Below are 12,589 nucleotides of genomic sequence, written 5' to 3'. Positions count from 1 at the left end.
GTAGTGTAGATTAAAACGGCGGTCCAGGTTCACACCAAATTTTGTTTTGTTTTTCCTTTCATTTGACAGTTTATCAGGAATTTTGAATTGATTGATAAATCAGTTACGTTACTCCAGAAGAAATATGCCACGGACTTGACGCGGAACTGACTCGGCACTTATATGGCACGGCGCGGCACGACTCAGCACGTACACGGCATGACATAGCACGTATACGACAACGACGCAGCACGGACACGGCACGACGCAGCATGGACATGGACAATGGATGCTTTGTCCCACCTTCGCAGGCTGACCCGGTGTCCTGTATGTTACATGATCGTCCAGTTTCATACCTTCCCGGGATGCCATTTGTGTCTGTGGCCGTGCCGTGCCATGTTGATGTTTTCATGCGTTCAAGTGGAGGGTGCAGTGGTGATATGGCCTATGGGGGAGAAGTGGGGTGGTCATGGGTATTGTTAGCTATATTGGGTGATTGGTAATGATGGAAGGGAGGCGTGGGGTGGTCGTGGGTATTGTTAGCTATATAGGGTGACGATTGTGGGGGGGGGGGGGGTTGGGGGGTGGGTTGGGGGGGTGTTGGGTGGGGGAAGGGATTGCAAGGAAACAGCACGTACCATTGTTAGCCAACCTCGTGCAATATTTGGCAAAATTAGGGTCGTAGCATGAATCCATGTCTGTTTGTATGACTACAACTATCAAGGACGCATCGGCCCGGCATATTTGTGGAAATTTTAAAATCGTGTGCCGTTTTAGTTAAATTGTACCGCAATGTAACCCGCAAACAATACGGAAGTGGTGATCAACTTACTGGTGCAACGTCACAGAAAATCGTGAAGAAGAAGACTGTGTCTTTCAATCGCAAAATTACCCACATTATAAATCGGAAAAAAGACATCATATCTATTTTGTAGGGTATCAAGGGATTGATTAGCGTTGGGGTGTGGTCTGAGCATTTGGGTTCCCCTCTGAACTGTTGAAGAAGCTTGCTACATGATGTCGACCATTGATCGTGACTGCTGAGGCTTCTGGGGACTCAACTTGCTTGTATCTTGAGCAAGTCCACGTGTTCGTGGATGACGGTGAAAATCATGCCTTGAGAGATTCGAAAGTCTTTGTTTATTTTGGCGACCATAACGTCACAATCGTCTATGATTAATGCGTTGGCCTGAGCAACAGTTTGAGTCTTCACCGCATCTGCCAGCCATCTTGACGTGGGTTAATCTTCAAGGGACTAATATCCCATTTTGCTGCAATAGAATGGAAGGATGGTCCTTCACAAAAAAACGGCCACCCGACATTTCTGAATTTTTTTGGAGCTGTTACCTTCACATATAAATTTGATGACACCATTGCGCATTTTTTTTCTGATTACATATAATGCAGAGGTTTGACACATCATGACTGTATGATGTGGCAAATTTCTGGATTATACTCTAAAACAACCAACAATGCAACGTCAATGAAACTCACAGCATATACCAAACGCACATGAAAGTTTATATTGTGCAAAACACTGCACAGCTCCAGTGCAAATGAATACCCCGCCCCAATAACTTTTTCAATAACAATGATACATTTTTCCACTTTTGAAATGAAGGAATTTGTTCAAGTTTTTGATGTTGCCACTCGGTCAGAACACATTATCGCATGAGGCTGGAAAGATAAGTTGGTGAACTGTTTTATTTTCATTCTTTTGCAGACAAAAACAAATCACAGGAAGGCAAGCCACAGACCTTACCAGATCAGTCAAAAAATGTTTCCCTAAAGGATGCTGTTAAAGGTCAGTTTTAAAAGTATTGTGCTGCCAGATATTGTCATTTTTGTTACATATCTTTTCAAAAAGGTTTTCATTACACAATTAGACTTTCTGCTTTTTAAAACATCTGATCATTGATGTTCTTTCGATCATTACTACTTCCGCCACCTAAGGTGAGGTGACAAGACCAAGCTGATGAAAGACTTTGGTTAAGGTCCGGATGCAGATCCGGCCTATCAGTGATATAAATAAATAGCACCGCAAAGCGGGCGTAACCCCTCAGCCCATGCATGAGCCCATTGAAACCAATTTCAAGTTGGCTGCCATGGCGGCCATATTGAAAATCGCAGCGCGCCCATTATCGAAAGGAACCATCCTCTACTCAACCCCAACACACACTGCAAAAATTGATTTAATCGGACAAGCTGTTCTGCTTGAAATTGACAGAAACCAATTTCAAGTTGGCTGCCATGGCGGCCATATTGAAAATCGCAGCGCGCCCATTTTCGAAAGGCACCTTCCTCTACTCAACCCCAACACACACTGCAAACATGGATTTAATCGGACAAGCCATTCTGCTTGAAATTGCCGGAAACCAATTTCAAGATGGCTGCCATGGCAACCATATTGAAAATCGCAGCATGCCCATTTTCGAAAGGAACCTTCCTCTACTCAACCCCAACACACACTGCAAAAATGGATTTAATCGGACAAGCCGTTCTCCTTGAAATTGACGGAAACCAAAAGTTGACGGACGCCCACCCGGACGACGCCCGTGACGACAATACCCCATTCCCCAATTTGGACTGAGGGGTGAAAAGCGTAAACCATTCCCTCTGGCAGAGTAGAGTATGCACTCTACTGAATGCTGTCTTTGTTGATTATGTTTTATTCATAAACTAGCATCTTGAGGTACTTTCACTGAAGTGAGTACTATGCCTTTTAAAGTGGTTCCAACATGCCAGTTGTTTCCTCCATAATTTTATGTCGTGATACGATGCGTAAAAATAACAAATAAAAGATAACATGGGTTTTCTTAAAAGGAATCTCAACAAAGGAGGAGGCCTCAAAGCCTGTGTGATGGTTGTTTGTCTGTGCTCTATCCTTTGTAAATGCTGACCACCAAGTAAAGAAACAGCATGTACCATTGTTGGGTTATTTCTCCGAAATAACATCAGAGTGGTTCCTGATGTCAACACCATCACTTATCTTTCCCCATCCAAACTCGTGACCATTTCTACCTCTGTTAATGCACCCCCAATCCACCTTATTCAAATTCCATTTTCTTTCCTGAAAGTCCTGGTCGTGTCCATCTTGCTTGTACCGTGTACCCCACCCCACAAGCACAACAACATTAGAAAACAGGGACATCGGTAGATCTGTGGAAGGGAGAGGGCTGGTGGAGGAGGGAGAAGGGGTATAAAGCCAACAGTATAAAGATGCCATTTGTACATGTACAAATGTGTACATGGTATAAAGCAAATGAACACTTCCAGGAATTTCAGGTAAGACGTTGGAGATTGAAAGAGGTGGATTTGGAGTGTTTTAACGGGGGTAGGAAAGATCAAGGTTTTGGATGGGGGAGGATAAGAGATGGTGGTGAACAGCTGTTTTAAAGACCTGGAGGGATGGGTGGGATTGAAGAGAGTGCGGGAGTTTGTTCCAGAGGTGGGAGAAAAGAGGAATGAAAGAGTGAAGGTGTCTTGATTTTGGCAATTTCACCAGAAGAGTGTTGCTGGCAGATCTTGTGCATTCTTCAGGAATATTTGGGTGCAAAGCACAGACAGGGCTGGGGGAGCAAGGCCGGAGAGGAGTCAGTAGAAGACAGACCACCTACCTGAGCGAGTGATAGGCACTCAGAATCGGCTTCATCGTGGGAGATACCAATGATTCTGAATGCTTTGGTTTCAACCACGTGAAGCTGAGCTCGGTGTGAGGCAGGAGCACCAGCCCAGAGGGAAGAGGAGAGGAGTCAAGGCACCCTTGCCACACAAACTTGTATTTCTGTCCCTGTCTACCTTTCACCATTCTCACACCACTTCCCTTCCATCTCGTCTCCTGCACACAACATATGTCCACTCTACTTCCAACCAATACTTCCACCACTTCTCCTGATCTCCCTGTCATTGTCCCAACATTGCATGTCCCAAACCTCAGAAACCGATCTCCACGTCGGGCATCAGACGTTTCGTCGTCATAAATGGAGTCATTTCCACCCTTGCTTCGATCCGGTTCCCCATCTTGATTTTTGACGAGAGGGAGCGAGGTCCCCCACGGGGTACTTCGGGCTGTACCCTGCCCATATGTAATTGTAATCGTCATGGTTCCCTTGTTCATAGTTTTGTCGCACAGACTTTGGATAAAATAACTGCACTTCCTGTACAGCCTGGTGTTGGCTTAGCGGTTAGGGGGCTGGCTTGGGATCTGAGGATCCTGGTTTTGAATCCCGGTCGATCGCTGAATTAACACCAGGGGGGTTGACTCAGCCTGTCATCCATCTGAGGTTGGCAAATTGAGTACCAGTTCACTGGTAATTCCCTGTGTATCGCAAAAGGTGACTAACAGGGTTGGCGGCTGGAAGGGCATCCGGCCATAAAACATTGCTTCAAAAAGGGGACCAAGGTTCCTGAAAAAGGCCAACCCCTGCTCTGCAGGGAAAAAAGCCTCTAAAGGTGGTTCATGGTTCCCTTTTTGAGGCAATGTTTTATGGCTGGATGCCCTCCCTGACGCCAACCCTTTTCGTCGCCTCTTACGACACACAGGGATGCGGTGTGCCTATTCTAAACCGGGGTACACACCGGTAATTTATAATATTTATTACATGTAATGTAATATTATAAACAATGTTCTAGTTGTTATACTACAGAAAAAACAGCAATAAGATCGATAAATAATTGTACAAAATCTGAATCTACATTGGTCCAATAAATAACTCCACAGTGCAGTGTGGTGCTGCTCTCACACAGCAGATTTACATTCGCGTCGAGGCATTTAACTACAGTGACATGAATAATAAATAAAAAAAGAATAAACTTTTGGCCCTTCCTATCATTCTCAGTGTTTTAGTTCTGCAGTGAGCCTCTATAAAGATATAGTATAAAGTGAGCCTGCATAAAGAAATAAAGAAAGCAAAAAATAGGATTTCACAATTTTTTTTTAGGTTTCAGTTGTGGTTCAAGAAGATGTTGGAGTTTTTTCTGGTGCACTCTTGGTTTTAAATTCAACATGGCAACAAAAATGAACATTTAATTTTAAACTTAAAATTTTACGATCAAACTAATCGTACTAAAATATGCCAATTGTCCATAATTATGTATAAACGAACCTACCTCGTCGGAAATGGCCTGGCCTACCAAATTTTGCCCACCTGCTGGGGGTACCCAGAGTCGGGTTTTGAGCAAGAAATAAATCGCCCAACTCTGGGAGAGAGTGTGGTTTAATAATTTGCAATTTTTGCCTGGGTCCTGTAGCATATTGCACTTGCACTATCGTTTATGGTTTAACACAAACAGCGCCTTTGGGCTTCTTGAAAAGCACTATATAAAATAAATGTATTATTATTATTATTACAAACCCATAGTGCAAGTGCACCATTGCCCCTGCTGGAGGGAGGCGGTATTGAGGGTACAGAAACGATAGACTTGGCGTGTAGTGCAAGTGATTCACTGACACCAAATTTCATTCCCGGATGGCGTGGGTATGATGAGTCGTTGGAAATCTTAAAATTTCTCTTGCTTTTGATTTTGCACGACACATGCAGGATGGTCAATCAGGAAGAAGATGCAATTGCGCATGGTGAGTGCCCTGCTTTCTTCAGGTATAAAAGCGAAATTGGGAAATAAAACACCCCTGCACATGATGGAAACAAAGATTTGGGCAGTAGACAGAAAAATTATGATCCATTGAAGTGAGCTTCAAAGAATTGTGAGTGAATGGTGTCCAAATGCTTTTTCTATGATGGAAATATCACTGCCTGAATGAGTCACCGCTGGGATCACTCTTGGCATTTTCACCGTTTAAAGTTATTTGCAGTGTTTCACATGCAATAAGGGTGAAAGGTTTCTCAATTAAATTGCAATATTTCAAGGCTTCGTTGTGTGTGGGGGTGTTGTTCATGCGTGTAGTTACTGTCGTGGCCAAAAATATTGGCACCCTTGCACTTTTTTCAAATAATGCACCATTCCTTCCAGAAAATTGTTGAAATAAAAAAATATTTCGGTATCCACTTTTGTATTTCTTTGGTTTGTAGTGAAACAAAATAAAAAAAGCTGAAAAAGTTACTAAATCTTAGCTTATCACACACAGAAATCCGAAAATGGCTCGGACAATATTGTTGCGGATCTGGGGGTCGGCGCTCCCCTTACCAAGGGAGGGAGGGGGGGGGGGGGTGTTCATCCCCTTGTCTTTTAAACTGGCCGATCCCCCAGCCCTGGATGTTATAACGCTCCTCTGCGGGCGAGATTGGCCAGGGTGATTGGTCAAGATGGATTCCCAAATACCTGCGTGCCAATCTCTCCGCAAAGCAGGGAGATAATTTTCGCTCGGGCCACGGATATGATGGAAATTGCCGAGCGGTTTAGCAATCCGAAGCCCGAGCCATTAACAAAAGGACTAAACCCGATTCTGAGCGGTTCTGAAATCATGCCACCGGTACTCAATTGAGGAAATCACGAAAGCGATCGGATGGAGAGGAAACCAAAAGGTAGGAAGAACAGAGATTTATTAAATACGTACAAAAACCCAAAAAGGAAACGAAAGAAGGGCATGTACAAGGGAAGAAGAAGAAGAAGAAGCAGACCCAGGGCAACCTTACACCGTCTTAATTAACACGCCCAGGACAACGCAAACAGACTTGCACGAAAGGGGAATAGCAGGAAGGAAGGTCCAAGCAGATGGGCCAGCGTTGGCTCCGGCCCCGGTTCATGCTCCACTCCGGTCCACGCTCCACTTCGATCCACGCTCCGGTTCCGCGGTGAAACCCGGCAGGCAGCGTGGTGGGTATTGTCGGCGCGAGCGGACCTTACATGCGGGGGGATTCATATATCGGGGAAGAATTTCGTCCGGGAATCGGAGGAATCGTGACGCGTGCCTCGTGACTCTTCAATGGTGCCACTCTCCCTGGCAGACTCTCAGATTCGGCAGACTCCAATTCCAACCGACTCGTGTCTGACTCAACTCCACTCCCTAAGTAGTCCCACGCGAGCGCTTATATTACACGCTCGCGTATCAAGCCGCGTGCTTTTAGGACACACCCATCGGTGAGCTCGCCTCGGCCCTGGTTGGTCGCGAGGGCTCACCGACTCCGCCCTTAACAGGGCTACGCCTCGCTCCGATAACTCCTCCCCCTTTTTCTCTGCTCTGACCGCATGGTTAATGGCGTCTTGAGCCAGGCAGCGAACGCTACTGGCAAGCAAGGGAACACAATTTGGAGGGAGGCAAGCCGCAAAATGAACGGGATTTGAAAAGGGGCCTATGTTATTTGATTAATGCAACGCAGAGTCAAACTATTGGAAACAGAGCCTTACCTGAAACACATACTAATGAAATAACAAAGGTTCCTATGGTGTCCTACGTGTTGCAATTTGGACTGACTAGGGTGTGACCTTTGACCTTTGGAAAATGGGGATATTTACAGGGAGTTATTTACAATGGATTATTATTTATAAGTGACAGTTCTGAAAACCGTAACAATATTATTGGCACCTTTTAGAAGTTGTTCAAAATAATTGGATTTCAAGCAGGTGATTCTCCTTTCTTTTGGAATTTAACTCACCTGTGGTGAGTTGCAGGTGGCTGCAATATAAAAATCACCCATTCAACGAGTTTGAATAGAGAGAATGAGTCGTTCTGCTGTTTCATGTCACTGTGTGTACTGCAATGAGCATGGAGAAAAGAAAGAAAACCAGCGAATTATCTGAGGATGTCAGACACAAGATTGTAGCCAAGCGTGGACAATCTCAAGGCTACAAGTACATCTCCAGAGACCTTGATGTTCCTGAGTCCACCATTCGCAATGTTATCAGGAAGTTTAAGGCCCATGGCACTGCAGCCAACCTCCCTGGACGTGAACGTAAGAGAAAACTTGATCGAAGATGGCAGCGAAGGATTGTTTGAATGGTGGAGAAAGCACCTTTATCAATTTCCAAACAGATTCAAGCCGACCTTCAGACACAAGGTATGACATTTTCAAGTCTCACCATCCGTTGCCAACTCAATGAAAGGGGGTTCTATGGTAGGAGGCCCAGGAGGACCCCACTGCTGAGGGAGAGACATAAGAAAGCCTGACTGGAGCTTCCCTAAACACACCTGAACAAGCCAAAATCCTTCTGAGAGAATGTCCTGTGGACAGATGACACCAAATTAGAGCTTTTTGATAAAGCATATCATCTCTATATTTACAGAAAACAAAATGAAACCTTCAAAGAAAAGAACACCTTCCTTATAGTCAAACATGGAGGAGGTTCAGTGATGTTTTGGGGTTGCTATGCTGCCTCTGGCACTGGCTACCTTGAATTTGTGCATTGCATCATGAAATCAGGAGATTACGAAGGCATTTTGGAGCGCAATGTTCAACCCAGTGTCAGAAAGCTGGGATTCCATCGAAGGTCATGTCTTGCAGCAGGACAATGACCCCAAACACACTTCAAAAAGCACACAGGAATGGTTCAAGACAAAACGCTGGACTGTTCTGAAGTGGCCAGCAATGAGTCCAGATCTAAACCCATTGAACACCTGTGGGGAGATCTGAAAACAGCAGTTCGGAGAAGGCACCCTTCAAATCTGGAAAACTGGAGCAGTTTGCACAAGAAGAGTGGGCCAAACTGCCAGTACAAAGGTGTAGGAAGCTCATTCATGGCTAGAGGAAGCGCTTAACTGCAGTTATTTTGTCCAACGACTTCCAAATATTAAGTCTTGGGTGTCAATAATTTTGTCAATGCCATTTCTTTTTATTTTCTGATTTAAAAGGATATATTAAGTTCTGAATCAAAAACAAAGGTTCTGTAATATTAACAGTGAAATAAAGAATTGTGGAGACCAAATACTTTTGTCGATTTCAACTTATTTTTCGAGAAAATTGTTGAGTTATTTGAAAAACTGCAAGGGTGCCAATATTTTTGGCCACGACTGTATAGGGTGGGTAAAAAGCGGCTGGAGGGTTATATTGTGATGTCTCAAAATCATCCGTGCGTTATAACTGTTTCAGTCCCCAGCTATAACTGTCATGTTTGTCATAGCCCTGTGAATCCTCTGTGTGTGCCGTCCCTCGGATGGACGAGGACGTTAAACTTGAAATCCCATTTCCATTATAATTTTTGCGTCAACTGCTCGTGGCTTTCTGGGCTTACCCAATGTGGCTTTTTGAAAAAAAAAATTGTATACAGAATCGAGGCTCGTGTAAGAGCTAACACATTGAACATGAAAACATGCAGAGACACATAAAACATACAATGAAGGGAGCAGTAGACAAGAGGGGAGGGAGAGGGAATCGCACAAGCACAGCAGTAGGGAACAAGGACGTCGGTAGATCTGTGGAAGGGGGAGGGCTGGGGAGGAGTGAAGAGTGCATGGTAAAAAGCAAATGAACACTACTCGGAATTTCACGACTAGGAATTTCAGGAAAGAAGTTGAGAATTGAAAGAGGTTGATTTGGGGTGTTTTAATAGGGGTAGAAAAGATCAAGGTTTTGGATGGGGGAAGACGAGAGATGGTGGTGAACAGCTGTTTTAAAGACCTGGAGGGAGGAGAGGGATTGAAGAGAGTGTGGGAGTTTGTTCCAGAGGCTGGAGAAAAGAGGAATGAAAGAGTGAAGGTGAGTAGAGAGTCTTGCTTTTGGCAGTTTCACCAGAAGAGGGTTGCTGGCAGATCTTGTGCATCCTGCAGGAATATTATGGGGACAGAGCACAGACAAAGCAGGGGGAGCAAGGCCGGAGAGGAGTCTGTAGACGACAGAAAGACCACCGACCTGTCTGCAGTGAGAGAGAGAAAGGCCCTTGGAATCGGCTTCATCGTGGGAAATTCCAATGATTCTGAATGCTTTATTTTCAACCACGTGAGGCAGGAGCAGCAGCCCACAGGGGAGAGCAGCATTTAATTGAGCTGCGGATGAAAGCTTTGTATGTGATGAGCTCAGAAGTGCCCAGAAAGGACTTCGCATGACGGAGGATGCCCAGTCGGCGACTCGCTTTGGAGGCCAGCTTGGAAATGTGGTTTTCCCAGGAAAGATCATTTGGCTGGGGCCAAATGCCCTCATTCACCATTTGACAATACTTTGGAATGCATGACACGTTATCAGAACTTTGCATACAAGACTTTGGCAATACAATATTAGGTGTTACCTCAGAATGCAAATGAAATGGAGCTCAAGAAAAAAAATGTATAAAAGTACTGTTACATTTAAATTGGAATGTTATCTTCAAAGAATATTTGTTTTTCTTATATTTAGATAGGTACATGCCAATTTCATTTGTTAGACATATCATTTGTTTGTTAAATTCAAGGAATCTCGTATTTTGTGAAAATTTCAGGTGCTGCAGTGAAAGGTCAATGTGCAATATTGTATAAAATGCATCATCAAAGCGTTTGGTTCATATTCTTTTGCAGGGCATGCTAAATTGCAGGAAGCAAAGACACACATGTTGGGGGATCTTTTGGACAACAATGCTACAGATGAAGCTATCATAGGTCAGTGGAAAACAAAATGATTGCATTTCTGAGAAATACAATTGTTGTTTGAATTTGAAGGGAATTTTTTAAATATAAAAATTGTATCGTCATGTTGCCTCTACTTTAAAAACATTACAAGACCACTGATGTCCTGTACCTCATGATTTGTTATGTCATACTTTATCAGCAAAACTGCTTCTTGGGGAATTCTGTCTTAAAATCAGTCCTGCATTGTACTAACTTGTGTCCTGCAGTTGTCATTCTGAAATTTGTCATCATCCTTTGCCTGCAAGACCACAATGAAAGCATAAACCTCCTTACCAGGACCCCAAAATATGCTTGATTTCACCTCCCCAGACATGGAATTTAGAGATGACATTTTCACCGACAACAGTAAAGTTTGAAGAAGGTGGCTTGTCCACAATCTAATAAAATATCATGACAAAAGTGACAAGGGATGGCGCAAGGTGTTGAAAGACACCAGTGAGGTTCAATTTGCTGCAGAAATAGAGAAACGTTGAACGGGCAATCGATTCAGTCTGAAGTACTTTCAAAAGAACCAAATGCTGTTTTCTTCCTTTGGAATGGAATGAAGGACCAAGTGCCCCTCATGGGATACTTGCCATCCTGTTTGTATAACCTCATGAACATCGTTTCATCGTGGTTATTGACGACTCTTGTACTTCCCAGAAAAATGTGGTCTTTTTTTTTTTTTTTCAGTGCAGCAATGTGACCCTGTGCATGCATGTGATCAGAGTGCAGTAATATATCGATGCATGGACATTCAATATCCAGAAATTTGCTGTGACGAATTATTAATTGGGGATGAAATTTCGACATGCGGAAGTAATAATCGCTGTGGCGGGAATTTTGCATCTCAGAAAATATATGCAGTCGTCTGTGGCAAAATCGTGTCCTTTTACTACAGTTCCTACTACAATTCTAACTATGGTTCTAACTCTATTTTAAGCAGTTTTTCTCTGCAGGCAACCGTAATTACCTCCACCACCGAAGGTGGACGGCTGTTATGTTTTCTTTCACCCCTGTCTGTCTGTCTTTGTCGCTTGCAAAAGTCGAAGATTTTTGAAGTATATTGGTTTGTCATGTGTGTTATTCTGTCTGTCTCTGTCTGTCTGTCTGTCTGTTTGTCTGTATGTCAATCGCCTACAGGTCACAATTTTAAACCGATCTTCAGGAAACTTCATGCAGGAAGCATGTTGATTTTGAGGTCAAAAGTTCAACTCAGGCCAAAGGTGAACAACTTTCTAAAATCATCAATTTTCATCCGGTTGAATTGAAATTCAGAGGATTTGCACATCAGGTCTGCAAATCTAACCACCAATAATGGTTTATGTCTGTAAAGGCCAACATTCATCAACTTAGGTGCAATTTATAAAATCGTCAATTTTCATCTGATTGACTTGAAATTTGAATAGGAATCAAAGCAGGCCACTCAATTCAACCAAAGGTTAGGGCGGTGGGCTTGGGATCCTAAGGTCATGAGTTCGAATTCCGTTGAATTAACACCAGATGGGGTTGACTCAGCCTGTCATCCTTCCGAGGTCAGCAAAATGAGTACCAGATAAGTGGTTATGGAGAGGCATTCCATCAGTGGCAGATGCGCCCACAGAAAAATGATGCAACCAGCAGCCATGTGGCTGCACACGAACCACCCAGCAAGTAAGGTGCAATTTCTAAAATCCTCAATTTCATCTGATTGACCTGAAATTTGAACAGTATTTGCATATCAGGTTATTCTATTCAACAACAAATTATTTTGAGGTCGATAGGTCAACATAGCCGAACTTTCAATTGATTCGATCAACACGATTTTTTTTTTCTCGAAGTGTTGGTTTGATGGACATGACATTTTCAACCCCCTGCAGAATATTTGAATGATAATGATGACGTCATGGGTCACGTGGTTGGAAAAACCGAAAAACGTTGCACTTCTGTTTCTCAAACCGCTCGATGGAAAAAAAATTAAACGTGGCTCATTGCAAAGAACTCTTGAATGGGGAAATAAGTGTTGTTGGCTATGACGTCATAATTCGGCAGGGACAACGCTTGGTCTGATCAGTTTGAAATTACTTGAACATGATCTTCGTAACAATTATATGACGTCATCACTCACGTGGTCTGGCAGCCATATTGGATCAAAGGGGG

General features: G+C 43.6%; 1 protein-coding gene across 1 annotated transcript in view; it reads left to right on the top strand.

Annotated features, from left to right (window-relative positions):
* Nucleotides 1-12,589, top strand: part of LOC137431274 (uncharacterized) — a 117,225-nt gene that overhangs the window by 15,232 nt on the left and 89,404 nt on the right. The window contains exons 4-5 of the mRNA XM_078781789.1: nucleotides 1,703-1,783; nucleotides 10,361-10,441. Coding sequence (XP_078637915.1) covers nucleotides 10,393-10,441 — 49 coding nt within the window. The 5' untranslated portion in view covers nucleotides 1,703-1,783; nucleotides 10,361-10,392. The remainder of the gene's footprint in view (nucleotides 1-1,702; nucleotides 1,784-10,360; nucleotides 10,442-12,589) is intronic.

Source organism: Myxine glutinosa, chromosome 7, assembly GCF_964187855.1.
Source record: "Myxine glutinosa chromosome 7, kmMyxGlut1.1, whole genome shotgun sequence".
NCBI lineage: Eukaryota > Metazoa > Chordata > Myxini > Myxiniformes > Myxinidae > Myxine > Myxine glutinosa.
The sequence above is the reverse complement of the archived record's forward strand: the minus strand, read 5'-3'. Positions and strand labels throughout refer to the sequence as shown.